At 36.3% G+C, this 16,221-nt stretch overlaps 1 protein-coding gene across 1 annotated transcript in view; it reads left to right on the top strand.

Annotated features, from left to right (window-relative positions):
* Window positions 1-16,221, top strand: part of ANKRD28 (ankyrin repeat domain 28) — a 76,826-nt gene that overhangs the window by 28,954 nt on the left and 31,651 nt on the right. Inside the window, exons 4-8 of the mRNA XM_058821389.1 lie at window positions 3,338-3,408; window positions 6,301-6,501; window positions 7,145-7,232; window positions 10,284-10,426; window positions 11,389-11,601. Of these exons, the coding sequence (XP_058677372.1) occupies window positions 3,338-3,408; window positions 6,301-6,501; window positions 7,145-7,232; window positions 10,284-10,426; window positions 11,389-11,601 (716 nt within the window). The remainder of the gene's footprint in view (window positions 1-3,337; window positions 3,409-6,300; window positions 6,502-7,144; window positions 7,233-10,283; window positions 10,427-11,388; window positions 11,602-16,221) is intronic.

The raw sequence follows: 16,221 nt of genomic DNA, 5'->3' as shown, positions 1-16,221 counted from the left end.
TTGAAATGTGAGAAATGCCCTGGTTAACATGTCAGCAGGTTGAGCTTCACAGGGATAATATTGCATTGGCAGTGCTGTGCAGTAGGTTATACACATACATGTGTTCAGACTCTCTTTAAGCCAAATGGGAAAAAATATCTTAAAGCAAAAGTTATTCAGTGGAGGTATAACATTTGGTGTACATTTTTGTAACATTTCTTTCAGTGGTCTGGAGTAGAGCTTTACCTCAGATGGTGAAGGCTGTCAATTCCCTCACTGCTGCATGGTAGGACTGTGACAGGTTTAGAGAGCCCGTGAAGGGTCAGGGAGGAGCAGTGACATTTTCTCCAAATCATGTGCTAGGCAGTAAAGAACAGCCTACAGGAGGATTATTGTGTCCTCAGATACAAGGCTGTTTGGAAAAGCTCCTTTATGAAATTTAAATGGTTCTCAGCAGCATGGCTTCTTGGAGATGATTAAGGGCAAAGTATCTCTCAATTAATTTTAAAATGTTATTTTGTTTAATGTATCTAAAGCTGGCGATCTCCCAGTCCCCAAATTAATAATGCATATGTGGTTTTTGGTAGCACATTTATTCTGATTATTGCTTAAAAACTTTCTTTCAATGTAACAGTTTTGCACTTCTTTAAGAGTTTTTGTTGTGAAAGAAAAAAACAAGCTTGGTGGTTCTTTCTTAAGTCCATCAGAGATTCAGATTTGTTATCAAAAGTCAAGTTTAGCCTTTCCTATGTTAGAGAATCTACAGTTTTTTGTGTATTTGAAAAGTTAACTTATTTTAGGATCTGTATTTACACTGTTTCAATGTGCTAGACCTAGGCATCCTTGTTTCTTTGGGAGGAAGACCACTTATGGAATGGGGGGCAGGTATTTGCTACGTTGATTTTTGTTCTATTAAGAGGACCATGTTACTTTTAGATATCACTTCAGATTTCCTTAGACATTTCTCTGGCTAATGCTTTCTTAATTATTTTCTTTCTTACTTTCACATATTATTTTTCTTTTGTACAGTATCTGTTTGTATTGATTTCTGCTCTCTTCTGGTGTAGTTTTTAGGCTATGTGTTAGATTTACCAGAAATGTCAGTAAAATATGAACATTTTTACTGAGAGCTAAAGCTTAAGTAGCTGCTGGTTTTTAGAGTGGAAATGGGGGACTTTCTTCTCTTCTGATGGGGGACTTTCCTTTTCCTATCTTGAGCTTCATTACCTGGATGGATCTGAGCTGACCCCAGGTCTTGCAAATGCATTTTCCTCACGAAAATTAGGATAATTAGGATAGTAATTAATGGCTTAGTAACTCACTCAAGTTCTTTCAAATGCTTCAAAGACATTTGTATCCTAAAGTTAGAGATAGAAATCAGTTTGTGAAAGTCTCTATTTTTTGGTTGTTGGCTGCATGTGAAGTCAGGTTGAACTTGGAGTATGATTTTGGCTCTTGTTTTTTGTCTCATCTGCTAAAAACAAAATGTGGCCATCAATTACCTGGAATATAATCAAGAATTACAGATACTTTTGACATAAATATTGATTACATTCTCACTTACCAATCATTACCTCATTATATTTGTGATGTCATTCATCACTTGCTGTCTTCTGGGAAGGATTGCTAAAAATCCTCAGGCATTTCTAGTGGTTTTAGAATACTCAGATTCTTTCTTTGCTTGAGTTCTATGCAAGACTTGATATAGTACAGTCTGCTGTGGCACATGATGTGTTGCAGTGCACCAATGGGTCCTTAGGATGTGTGACAAAACCAGATACTTGTGGTGTCTCCTAAGCTTTTGTTAGACTGTGGTGGTTTTCTTCAAATTGGCTTGGACTTTCTTCCCTATTTACTAGTCTTATTTTTCAAAAATGTTTGCACTTAGGAAAATAGGACAGCATCCTATCATGAAATTTAGATAAGGAAAGATGGAAATCCCTGAAATTGTAGCCAGCAGTTAGATCTCAGTCTCTGTCCAGTGGGTGGAAGACCTAGAATCAGACTGGAAGTTTGGATCCTGCATCAGCTTCCATGTTCTGTTGTTATGACTGAAAGGGATGGATTGATTAGAACCTCAAGAGAATCGACCTCAGATATTTGTATACACAGCCATGATTTTGTACACACTTCTGGGTTTCTTGATCAAATAGCCTGGGAGAGACTTCTTTGCTGGTGCAGATCTTGGATCAAAATACTCTAGTCTCTCAGTTGAATATCCTGATTTGACCAGCAACCAGCAATTTTTGGCATCTTGTGTCTTACTGGCCTTCCACCTTTTTCTGTTCCTTGCATAGAAAAAACAGCAATTGGTTCTGACATACCAGTATTATGTTTAGCTTGAGATGTTAATCAGCACTGGTCACGTAGCATTAATGTTACTGTGTGATTCTTTCCAACAGTATTTTGTAACTCTTTTTCTCAAAAATGTAAGATTTTATCTAAACTATCTCTGTAAAATATCAGAAGTTTCAAAATAAAGATGGGTAAGTTTCCAGTCGGGGTATAAATATCCTACAAGGTTCTGTATAAATTAAGTTATTAATCTTAATCATTAGGTTTTCTTGTTTGTTGGAGTTCACAGGAAGTTAAGATGTAGTTCAGCTGCTTTCTTCAGGGGAAAGAAGTTCCCAAACCCTTCTTTCCTTTTATTATTAAGAAAAAAATTAAAATCCAAACCCAAGCTTGTGTCCCTTAGAGCTGTTGGTGCAGCTTTGTTTCCTGGGGACAGGGAGGGCTGTTCCTTGAGCGCTTTCAGAAGTGTGGCTGGGAGTCTCTCTCATGAAGGGAGGACCAGGGGTGGGCTAGGTGACCTACTGGAGTAGTGGAGATTTGCTCCTAAAGTAAGTCCCAGTAGAAGAATCATCCTCCTTCCATATACCTGTCCATCAGACATGGCAACCACAAGGAAACTGTAGGTGTGGGGAGTAAATGCAGCCTCTTTCTATATTTTCACAGAGAATTTCAGCTATAATGGGAAACCATGAGATTTTTGTTGCTGTGTGAAGGCAAGGAGTTGATCTTTCTTAGGCAGCAGCTTTTATGTGGCTTTGGAAGGGCAAAAGATTATAGAGGATGACCTAGTATAAAAATATGAGTATATTTTGATGTGGAAGAATATTATTGGTAGTGTTCAAAGAATTTTCTCAAAAGGTTGATTTCATCTGGAGAAAAGATTCCTTTTCATTTTTTTGCATAAAAAATGCAAAGAAATGCCTAGAAGAAGTAAATTCATTTTGTTAGAATAAATAAATAGTTCTATTTCTAAAAATATCTTCTTGAAAATATCTTCTTGAAAATATTTTAGTCATTCTGTAAATACCTTTTAAATTTCTGTGTTTGTTATTTTTTGTTACAGGAGCTAGAGTTAATGCCAAAGACAGCAAATGGTTGACTCCTTTACACAGAGCTGTAGCATCTTGTAGTGAGGTATGTTGCTCTTTTTGACTACTTTGTGTCAAAATAAGAAATCTCAAATTAACTTCTGTCCATTGTTCATTTTTTAAAAACGGAAACTACTCCAAACATTTGGAATTGCACAACATTTTTGTGATATTTTTTTTAGCCTTTTGAGGGAATATATATATATATATATATATATATATATATATATATATATATGAGTGTGTGTATCTATTGCTTAAGTAGTAAGAAAGGAGGAAAACTATAAACTTTGAGTTCTCAGCTTTGCTCTCTGTGACTTCCCTAGCAGAGGACTCTGCATGCAGTGTTCTTAAGTCCTTTTTACTTCTGCTAAGGTAACCAGAATGGTTCAGCATGAGGGAAGATGAATTAATATTTAGAACAACTTTTACAGCATGGTCTTTGCGTTACTTCATATTTTTTTACAAGCTTGTGTGTTCAAGCATTGAAGAAATAAGTTATTCTATTAAAGGCCTGCCAATGTCTTTTTTTAAAAAAAAGTGATTAATTAACAGTATTGAATATCACTTTAAAATTCTTAAATGAAATGTAGACTGTTTCTTGGAGTCTACCAGTTATACAGTTGTGAGAATATCATAATGCAAGAAATTATTTGGTTATTGTTTCCCTGTGGTGGTTGTCCTAATAAAAAATTTAAATGCCTGTAGAAGATCAAAACAAACAGAGAAATGCTGATCTTGTTATGTGGAAGAGTTTATGCAAAACTATCTCCTTTGAGATCCTGAATCAAATTGATGCTCATTTCAGTATGTTTCAAATAAAGGCTTTTATTAGTAAATTTTTGTTTGGGAAGATAGAATTGAATATTTTAGTTTTGACAAGCATTGAACTTCAAGTGTTTGATCCATGAGCTATCTAAACAAGCCTTGTTTCAGTTTTTGCTTTTGAATTCCCTGGATAAACTGCAGTATTTTGTCACTAGCATTAATAGCAAAGTTATGTAGAGATCATGTTATTCAAAAAAACAGTGTTTGAAAATGAATCTTCAAGGGCTTCTTATTCCCAAATGCTATTTGTTCTTGAGATATTTTTAGGCCGTTCCTTTGGGAGCTGACCAAAGCACCAAATGCTGCATTCTTCAGAGCTGAGGAACAATTAAAGCTCTCCACATCACTAATGCTTGCAGAGGCAGAGGAGTGCTGCAAACAAACTGGGATTAAATGATAACTTCAAGAAATGCAATCATGGTCATAGGTTTTTTTTAAATATGGAAGATCTTAAACAAAACATTATTCAGAGGCAAACAAGACAAGTAAACCAGTCAGAGCTTGATAGACACTTGTCAGAATTTTCTATTTATAAACACAGTGAGTCATGGGAGCCCATGTACAGGGTTGATATATGTAGGCACTGTTTTCTAGCTGACAGACCTATATGGGTTTGGGGCACTGGTTGAAAAGCTGTCATGAAAAAACTGCATATTGGTTTCAGCAGAACATCTGGACTCTTGAAGTGAGGACAGCTGCAATTAAACAAGGACATTGAAGCTAAAAAAATAGCTGCAGTTATGGGTTTAGCTGTCAGCTGCATAAGTTCAGGCAGCTTCATGTCAAGACAGTCACATTTTTATTTGTGTGTGCCTGCTGTATGTCGCAAATTAAAAAAAAAACTCCAAGTAGATTCAGTCATGAAATTCATTAATGCAAATGCACATAAAAATTAGATTCATTACTTTTATACTAATGTTGTGGTGCTTCCTTCTGCAAAAGGGGTAATAGCTGTTCTGAAATTTCCTTGTTCTGAAATATTTCTTAATATTAGGGTTAAAAAAGGCAAGACTTAAAAACATAATTAGTTTTTTAAAACACTAAATCTGCTTCAGTTTCTCAGAGAAGACCTACTCAGTTTTCTCATTAAAGTACAAGTCTGTGATGCAGTATTTTCACTTCTGTGTTTGTTCCTGTCTTCTTTTTTATTAGCGGTATAAGAAATTTCAACATTTTCAATATTATTTCTTCTGATATAAATAGGACCAATAGTGACTTAGCAACCTGCCCATGGACCTTGCTGTTGTACCACAGTGTAATTCAGAATCTCTAGTAACAACTTCTGGTAACTGTGTTTTAAGTACAAAGTGATAATCAATTATTTGTGTGCTCAGTGACTGAGTTGGCAGTCACCAAAAGCAATTAGTGAATCGTGGGAAGGTCACACAGCTGATGCAAAATGCAATATTCATCATTGTGGTGATACTGCCAGCACAGTTATTTTTTTATGCATTCCAATTGTGTGTGCATATTTTAATGGGGTTTGTTTATCTTGCTGTAAGAATTACAGTCTTATTTGTCACATTTTCACAGCTTGTACTTCTGACAAAAGGAAATGAATAATCATTTTGAGAGATGGAATTCACTGCAATATTTTAAAACGGTTTTCAGGAATTTTGCAACAGTGTATGTTGAAACTTTTTGTGACCATGCACTGTTTTATTTGTGGTTCTCTAAATGTACATTTAATAATCTCAGGTTTGCCATTTGTAGACTTGCACAGTTGAAAAATTTTACTTGGCAGATTGATGGAAATTCATTGTAAGTTCATAGTACTTCACACTAATCCTTGGCTAAGAATTCCACAAATAGAAGAAATCCTAGGATGGTTTATTAAACTTTGGAAATCAGTTGTGATTACAAAATAATTTTCCATGTGGCTTAAGGAATAAAAGACCTGGAAATGGTTGGTTTGGTTAAATTATTCATGTCCTTGAGAACATTCCCAAGTTTGGATTTACGATAAAGTACAAATCCCAAAGTGTCCCAATGATTATGTTTGCAGATGAGCAAATGGTAAAGAGTTGTTTTCCACTGTACAGTCCTTAAATCCAGGGCTGCCATTTCTGATCTTTACTAAGTGGCTTGGTTTTTTGGTAAATGCTTTCAGGATGCTGTTCAGGTGTTGTTAAAGCATTCAGCAGATGTCAATGCTCGTGATAAAAATTGGCAGACACCCCTACACATAGCAGCTGCAAACAAAGCTGTGAAGTGTGCTGAAGCTTTGGTGCCTCTCCTAAGCAATGTAAATGTGTCTGATCGAGCAGGCAGAACTGCACTGCATCACGCAGCCTTCAGTGGACACGTTGAGGTAAAAGTTAATTTTCTTGTCTTCCACTCGTCATTCTGTCCCTCATATTTCTGATATTTCATTTTTGAGTTTAAAATAATTTCTCCCCCATTCCCTCAAAAATCCTCAATCTCTATTTTGTGTTTGAGTTTATTTTTCGTATGCATCTCTGTGCAGAAAAGTTGTGGAAAATAAGTGTTACATCATTTTATTGAAAGTTTATTACAGTGATCACTTTTCTTGTGACAGAAGGAAATTTGTTAACTGGAGTTAAATTAGTAACAGGTAAATTTAAAATGGAAAAGCCAAGATATTTTTCTGTTCAGTAAACAGTGAACATAGGGAGTTTGTTGTCACTGAAATTCAGAGGAAATATATGTAATAAACTCTGACTCACTAGTCCCTTAGTAACCTGAAGATATAAAAGATTTTGTGGCTTTGCAATATTTAACTGAGAAGTGGTTTTGTTGACATCAAGTTTTGTGTTCCTTACAGTCACTTCATTGTGACAGACAGTTTTTCAAACTTACGGAATATTCAAGACCCAACTCATTTAAATCCTCTGAAAATGCATACATTTTTGTTTTCCATCATGGTTTTCTCTGTTGAGGCAAAGTTTTTTCCATTATGAATGGAAGATTTGTGTTCTTTTTCTTTATCTCAGATGGTCAGCTTGCTGTTGTCTAGAGGGGCCAATATTAATGCATTTGACAAGAAAGACAGACGAGCGATACATTGGGCAGCATATATGGGTATGTACATATTTCAGTTGATTAATACTGTAGTAATAATGAAAAATCATCTCATGTTCAGTGGTTTGACATGTTTCTAGGAAAAATATTTGCATTAGAAGCATTGAGTTTACCTGTGTCTGCCAAAAAAACATTAATTGTGTAGTTCAAATTGCCTTGCAAATTTGTATTTTGTGGTGATGAAAATCAATTTGTTAGAAGAAGAAAAGTAAGGTAAGTAGTTTTGTTCTTTAAAAAGGAGGAACTATGTTCTTCAGTTAGCAAGTCTAGTCACAGGTGAAACATTTTGCAGAAATGCTAAATGAAAAGTAAGCAATTAATATAAGGGGCACCTGAAACAGAGGTTCATTGCAGCGTCCTTGGGGATTGTATTTTCAAAGAATATTTCATCTCTGAAACTACAAATTCTCTTGCCTTGCCATTCTTATTCCAGGAGTGGATAATTATTGTTCTTGTGGTCTTGATCAATGCCCTGGCAATACTATCAGAGTAATGTTCTTCCTTGCCTTTTATCAGAATTTCCTTCCCTTTTATCAATTGAAAAGAACTGAATGTGCCATTCAATTAGGAAGTGATCATCACAGCAATAATGCTCTTAATTTATTATTTCAAGCTGGATGAGATTGCACTTCAGGTATTTATACCAGTACTTAAAACCCCAGAAGTTAAAGAACAATCTTCATTATTGATCTAATGTTATTTCAGTATTAGTGTTTTTGATGTACTTATATCTGCAAAGCAGTATCTGTGACATTCTGTCCAGCCACCTTATTGAATGTGGTTATTTGCAAAATTTTGTTGAATGAAACTTGTATGTGAAGTTTCAGAGAACTGACAAGTGTCAAGGAGAGGCCAGTGACACCTTTTGCCTTGTGCTTGTCTAGCTGAAAAGTCTTCTGTTTTGCAGATAAGCTACATTTATTCCAATTTTAATCAGTGCTATATTGTAGGCTGTTTACAGGGAACTCTCTTAATGAAGAGTGTTTGGGCAGGAAAAATGTAGTTCAATTGATGTTGATCTGCCTAAATTTCCCTGTAGACAATAGAGAAGAAAAAGCTTTTGAAAGTCTTCAATCAAAGTAAAAATAATTATGACATTCTCCTTCACAATTTAGAGCCATTGTACATTGCTCCAATTGTTTGGAGAAAACCTTAAAAAGTTTTCCACCATGTAAAACTGACCATAAAATAAAGAAGTTATGCTTTTCGTCACTCTGCTATAAATAACTTTCTAGGGTGATGTCCATTGTTTTGCTTCCTTCCTGCTTTTCCCCCGGCTCCATTGCTGTCCAGCTGCAAAGCTGGGACTGAAATGGACTCACAGTGCTGTGTGCTGGTGTTGCCCTCACTGGTGCACTGGGATGTCTCTGCAGCACTTCTCACATCAAGTACCTTGCTCTTCCCTTTGAGAGTCTTCCACTGATCGCTGCTTGCCTTTTCAATGCAGGTCAGGGGTTTTTTTGGCTTTTTACTCTCTCTTTGAAGTTTTTTCTGCCACTGTTCTGTTCACTGTCTCTATTCCTTTCGCTGCTTTCCATATCTTCTCTACTTCTGTTTCTCCTTTAGGGCTTGTTTTCATTCTTTTCCCCATTGTATTTGGGTAAAAAGATGAGTATTGTGTTTGCATTTCTCTTTCCCCTCTTTCCTACTATACTGAGATAATTAAGAAGGGAAATATTAAAGCACTTCACATTTCACTGGTAAAGTCTTATGGCTTTGGTTGGTATAGCTAGGTGAAATGGCATAAAATAAGTATCAGTGTCTGAGTGTTTATAAAAACAGCTTTGTCTGTATTCCTTTGGGTAGGCACTTCCTATTCAAACTTTTGCAAATTCTCTTAACTGCTTATGAAGCAAAGACCCACACTCTTTGTGAAGCACCTAAACTGAAAGGTGGGTTTGATACTTTCTACTTAGATATCTGTCTGGATAAATATAAACAAAAGTATTCCGTGTGCTCCTCACCACTTCTTTAACTAAGGAAAGGATGTCACCTGAAAGGTAAAATAAAGAGTTCTGCATGGGTCAGTTATAAAAGTAAAGCACCAAGTGTATTGTGCTCTGGTAAAGTCATGTATTTCTTTATTCAGCAGTCTTTGTCATGACTATCCGTGTGCTTGCAGTAATTAGTTGTTTGGCAGTTAAATTAACAACAGAGCAAGAATGACAGATACTTGTCTACTCCATTTTCATGGCTTCTTAGCAGGCAGTGTCACAAGTGCCTGCAAGCAGAGGAGGAGCATGTGGCCATGGAAGGGAAAAGCTCATTGCCCCTTGCAGCTGGGGTGGGTGCTGGGGTCCCTGGCCCAAAGCTGACAGTGAGAGCTACTGCCCACCACTTCAGGGTGGGCTCCCTGCCCTCTCTTCTCTTTTCCCTGAAACCTCCCCCATGCCTTCTTCATTATCCCAACTCTTACTCTTCCTTGTACTCTACTTCCATTGTCTTAGGAGAGCAGCTGATGCTTTTAAAAGGCTGCAGTTCCTCAAAGATCGTCTCTGAGTCAGTCTTGAAAACAAAGCTTTACTAAATCCTGTATGATGTGGCTTAACATTTTAAATGCTTTATGGGTAAAGGGATTTGGATTGGGGGGTATATTTTGCTGTAAAAGTAGAATATTTTCTTCTTTTCATGTTTGCATCAATTTTTCAAAGTTTCTGTAAGACTTAAAAATCTTAATGGGCATGTTTGGAATTGGGGTGACAGTGGAAGATTGGCAGTCACATTGTCTTGCAAGTTGTTATTGTAAATTTGTGGTCAATACTTAATAATTACAAAGTTACTTTGCTTCTCTAGTTCTCCAGGATTGTGTTTTGAGTATACAAATTTATTTTTGCAGTGGCTGTTGGGTGGGGTATATGGAGAAGATTATTTTATGTTGCTTTTATAGTTCATTATAGGATTAGAAAACAAGAACAATTCTTTCTTTTCTACATTAGGTCCAAAGAAATAGTTTCTTGATCATGTTATAACAATTGTAGAATTATGAAGTTTGCAAACCTGTGCTGCTTAATAAAATATGATGCTTCATTTTATTTGTCCTTATTATTTTAGGTCATATTGAAGTTGTGAAGTTACTCGTGACCCATACAGCTGAAGTGACATGCAAAGACAAGAAATCATATACACCCTTACATGCTGCAGCATCTAGTGGGATGATCAGTGTAGTCAAATATCTTCTGGATCTTGGAGTTGATGTAAGGAAAAATAAAATTAAATGGGATTTTTTTTTTGTTTGAAATACTCTTGTTAGTACTTGTAGCACACAGGTTGGGATATAGTGAAAGTACTTGAAGGAAGGTCTCTCTAAGTACTGCTTTTTCTTTTATAAACCCTCATTTCTCCATTAAAAGAAAACCTCCTTCAGAGCCTTGCAGGTTTTGCACAATAATTTGAAAATAAATGTGTATTTAGTGGGGCATTTTGTTTATTTGATATTTCTTGCTCTGAATTCATTGGACTGGAAGTCAGGAAGTAGGAATTCCGATCCTAGCTTTGCCACACAATAATTTTTGAAGTGGAGGAAATCAAATGCTTTTGCCTAATTTGGTAAAATATACATGAAACTGACTTTTCTACATGACATAAATTTTAGATGATACTAAAAATTGTGAGAAACTTCATTACTGCAGTAAATTAGACCATATTAATATTGAAATGCAAAACAAATTAAAATTCTACAGTACCGGCCTGTAGAAGGAGTGTTAACAATAAACTGTGAAACTGTGTAAGAAATCTACACTGTGAATCATAATCTTAGTCTTGCAAGGCTGGAGATTGCAACTCAAGCTCAATATTGAGGAGTAGATCAGAATTGCAATGCTGTTTTATAGAGGTCTGTCCTGTGCTTTGTGTGTAGCATCTTTACAAATTGCCACAGTTGATATTTTTGGCATGTGTGGCTTCTCTTAGAGTTGCATACAGGAAACTGGTGTGGAGACAATTGGAGGAGGTTGGCTCACTTGTAAAGCAATCATATCTTCCCCAGGACACAGATCTCAATCAACATGCTATATCCAGAACTTGCTTTTAATTTCTGTTTTTGAAGAGTTCCAAACGTAATCTCGTGACTTGAGATGTTTCCTTTGTTAGAATTAAGTGCTGCATTAAGTACAGCTTTTTGCCTACTAACTAATCTTGGTGTTTTTTTCTCCTATAGATGAATGAGCCAAATGCCTATGGAAATACTCCCCTCCATGTAGCTTGTTACAATGGGCAAGATGTTGTAGTGAATGAACTCATAGACTGTGGTGCTAATGTAAATCAAGTGAATGAGAAGGGGTTCACACCTTTGCACTTTGCTGCTGCATCAACACATGGAGCATTGTGTTTAGAGCTCTTGGTCTGCAATGGAGCAGATGTAAATATAAAGGTAGGTATATCCAAAGCCATCCTTTCACTCTTAAAAATGCTGTACATCCTTATTGGAGGTAGTTTTTTCAAACATACTTGTTTTGATAACACGGAGAAATTCCCACTGATAGATGGAGTATTTGTTTGAAAAGTACTGCAGTAAAAATGAGCCAATATGTTGCTTCAAGAATTGATCTGAATCTGGAAACCTCAATGGGATATATTTTATAGCCCAAAAGGATGAAGAAAAATGCAATAATGTCTGCCCAATCTCAATTACATTTAGTTGTCAGAATTCTGTATGCTTTGTTTACCCTAGTCTAGCCATGTAAGTAAGAGCAAATAATGTGAAAAAATGCAAAAGCACATGTTTTTCTTATAAATAAGTAATGTGAACCAAATCAGGGATATTTCAGGGAAGTGTGTATGATCTAGCTAATTGCAGGAGCAGTTGAAGAGATTATAATGTAAGATCTTAGAATCTAATCAATCAGGGAGATTGGGGAAGAGTATATTAAAAATACAAATATGAGTAGATCAGGCCAATGGAAAGTCTTAAACAGCTGATGTTTTAATTACTCCAGCAAAATTGTGTGAGCAGAGTCAGTATGCATTTTACATCTTTGGTCACAATTCTTTGACTGCAGAATATTCCTTAGAATCCAGCCTTGTTGTAGGTAGAGAGATGTAAGAACTTCTGGTTTGTATTATGTTGATCTTTACTCTAGTAATGAAAACTTAACTGTGTTCAGAAATATTTAGCGGCAGCATCTGGTGTCTTGGCAGGTTTCAGGCTGGGGGAGGTAGGAAATGGGTATATGGAATGAAAAGTCCAAGTGTTCCTTATGGCAAAATGTCTGGTTGCCTGAACTGTCACCCACATGTAGTAAGACAGGAATTATCTGTTATTTAATTTCTTGGAAAAAAAATGGAAAAGAAACTTGCTTAATAGGTTTATGCTTGAATTTCAGCACAATCTGTGCAGGAGGTGAATATTAGAGTAGCTGACATTTCTGTTAAAAATCTTGGGGTTTGTGGTTCACTTCACGTAAGTGATTTTTACAGTGATTGAAGCTGGTTTTCAGCTAACTAATTCCAAAATACAGTTTTATATCTATTGTTAGTACAAAACTCATAGCCAACTGAAAATTTGGGAGTATTTTAAAAATTAACTCTTTGATGTGTAAAATTCCTAAATGAATGTTCCTGCTCACTGTTACATATATTTAGACATGCAGCTCATTTAATAAAAATGTGCATAACTCAGTTGTAGAAAAATTCATCACCAAAGTGCCCTGCAGAAGTAAGGAGCTGTGTTATAGGGTTTATTGCCAACTTGTCATAAAATATCCAGGTCACAGTCCATTTATTTTTGTTGCCAGCTTTCTGCTCTGCCTAATGTCCCAGGCTGCATATGCCTGAGTGTTCAGTGTTGCAGGGCTGGCTGACTTTGTCCTACATTCTTGAAACATCATTTTTCAGTAAAGTGTGGTCTGCCATGAAAATAATCCCACAATGTTAAATATACTACAGATTATATTTGTGTGTTACTCACACAAATAAGAGCAAAGGAGAGCTTAGAGCACCTTCTAGTACCTGAAGGGGGCCTACAAGAGAGCTGGGCAGGGACTTTGTGCAAGGGCATGGTAGGACAAGGGGAAATGGCTTCAGGCTTTGACAGAAGGTTTAGATTAGATATTAGGAAGAGAGTCTTTACTGTGAGGGTGGTGAGGCCTTGGAACAGGTTGTCCAGGGAAGTTGTGGATGCCCCATCCCTGGAAGGGTTCAATGCCAGGCTGGATGGGGCTTTGAGCTACTTAGTCAAGTGGAACCCTGCCCATGCTAGCAGGATTGGAACCAGCTGAGGTCCCTTTGAACCCAAACTCTTCTGTGATGCTCTGAAAAATGTTACCAGGCCAAGAATTACTGTTTTTCCTAAATGCAGGGCTGCAAGGGTTCATGATTTTGGGCATATTTCTGATGAAGAATAAAAAAGTGAACAGGGCTCCATTTCAGAAACAGCATTAGCTTTAACTATGGGTTGGTTGTAATTAAAATGTGCTGTTTTTGTACACATCAAAATTCTTAAGTGCAAAATCAAGCAAGTAGGGCTATGTTGAGATTTTAAGCAATTATAGCTTGAAAATAGCATTTATCCCCACTTTCCTCATCAAGGTGTTTCTGTTGTAATTCTGTTAGTAGCATTTCTGTGGATTTGTACCAGTATGACTGAATTTGGCCTGTAAATTTGCACCTGAAGGTGTGAACAGCCTAACTTTGCATATGAAAACTTATCACTTGCACTGTGGAAAAGTGCAAGAATTGAGGCAAAAGAAAATAATTTTTAAGTCAACTTCTACTTCCCTGGAAAGGCCTATAAAGATAAATCCTGGATTTAATCAGAAGAGCAATCCCTAAAAAAATAGAATATATTGGGTAACTAAGAAAGAATTGTAGATTTAAAATGAGATGGAATTAGGGTGTTCTTACTAAATATTTATTGAAACCAAGCTGGTTCAGTTTCCAAATACTGAGGCTGGAGTTCAAAATAGTTCTTAAAATGGCTCTAAGATCTACTTTTCATCATAATTATATTGCTTGTGTAGGCTGATTCAATCATTTCCTTCCATGTGCAGCTTTTCCTGTGATTTTAGAGGTAAGAGAGTGGATATGGATGGCGATGTAGGTGCAGACTGGACAGTACTATTACAGTACGTCCTGCTGGGGATGACTGAGTGGGGAGAGCAAAAGGGAAACACTCTTACTCCTGATGGCAGATAGAGGGGAAGTTCTTGTGCATATCTGTGAGTGCTAGCCTCATCTCAAGAAGGGATTATGTAGCAGAAGATAATAGAACAGTAGAAATATGTTAAATGCTTTTTATCACCTCTGGACATAATTTCCTACTTGTTTTCATAGCCTTGTCAGTGTCCACTGTAGAACAGTGAATCTTATTAAGTACTGCTCATTACTGCAGCACTCCCTCTTCACTATTCAGGATTTCCATGCATGGAAGAACACATTGAAATGAGTATGTAATGGGACAGTATTAATTGTTTTATGGACCTCATTGCTGCTTGAAAATTCAGTGACCTAAATAGAAAAATTTTTTTACTTTCATTGTTGGTACTAGAACATAAGAATTGTTGCTAGGGGGAGATTTCATTTGAAGGAATGCTGTGACATGATAGACCCACATTTCCTCTCCCTCGGTGAAGCTCAGTAGTCTGAGTACAGTTAATATGTGAGTTATCACTCAATAAGGCACCTTGTGCTGTGTATTATTTCTGTCTAATAGCAATTACTGTTCTTAGCACATTTGCTATGATCTAAGTATTTTGTGGATACATTTTCTCTAGTGATAGGAGAGATTTGGATGATTCCTATTACCACATTTAGCTGAGTTTCAGTGAAGACAACAGAAGTTAGCATTAGCCCATAGCTGTCCTGTCATGTGCTGTGATCCTGTCTGATCTCATTAAATCACACAGCTGTAGTTAGCTTGATATTTAGAGAGAAGAACTTAAAGACATAAAAAAAAGGAATGGAAGCAAAGTTTAGAAGATACCTCCCTGATTCTGCAGTCCAATCTCCTGGCATATCAGGAAATAGTTATTTGCTTAAGAGAGCCTTGATATTTCATTGCTTAAAGAAGTGTTTGGCTACTGGTTCTGGTCCTGTATATCCTTTTCTAGTGTCTTAGACGGCAATTCTGAATGCAATCCTATACCTGCTTCAACATGGGACTTGTCTTCATTAAATTTTATACCTGTTCTATGTTTATATGCTGATAGACAATTGCATGTTGTGCTATATCTGGGCTGGAAAGGAACCTTAGACTGTTAGACATGAGAGAGGCACTCTCATGAAATCCATTGTCTTAGAAATCTATGTTAAGTGCATTTTTAAGTAAATTTGAATGGAGTAAATCTAAAAATCTCTTATTGTTTATACCGTGTTTTTTCATTTATAAGTGGAAAATTATTCTGTAGCTTATTTTGTTGGTCTTTTCAAGATCTTACTGAATTTTCTTGTGAGAAAACCACAGTGCTCTTCAATTTCTAATACTGTCACCCTAAGTTATTCCTATGTCTTTGTAAGGTGCATTATGAGATCTGTGTTTTTTCAGCTCCATCTTCTTTTTCTTCATTAGCCTTCCTTGGAGATACAGATTTGTTCCACCTAAGCCAGTGAGACTGCAGGCTACTTTATCTGAGTCCTGAAATTCTGTCTGTTACTTCACTAAGCTTATTTTATATGCTAATTTTTCTTTAAATTATTAGGTTCTATAGATTCTTCAGGTTAAAGAAGGATAAAAGTGAGGAGAAAAGTCACCAGATGTTTAACAGTTGTTTCAAAGTAATTGGGCACAGAGACTTTTAGTGGTTGGAAAAAGAGATAAGAACTGAACTTAGGGAGAAACATGAAAGAAAACTGGAGCACAGAGGTTGCTTGGAGAAATTGTCATTTATGGTGTGTTTATTTGGCTTTTTCTTAAGGCCTCCAAAGATAGAATTAAAATTGATTGTCTAATTCCTCAAGAGGATTTCAACCCCATGTTCTGTGTTTATTTGCATCTGCTATGGATATGTGGATGTTGTCTTTTGGATTATTTATGGTCAAAAAAATCTGCTAGCTG

This window comes from Ammospiza caudacuta, chromosome 1 (assembly GCF_027887145.1).
Source record: "Ammospiza caudacuta isolate bAmmCau1 chromosome 1, bAmmCau1.pri, whole genome shotgun sequence".
NCBI lineage: Eukaryota > Metazoa > Chordata > Aves > Passeriformes > Passerellidae > Ammospiza > Ammospiza caudacuta.
This window is presented reverse-complemented; position numbering and strand designations above follow the sequence as displayed.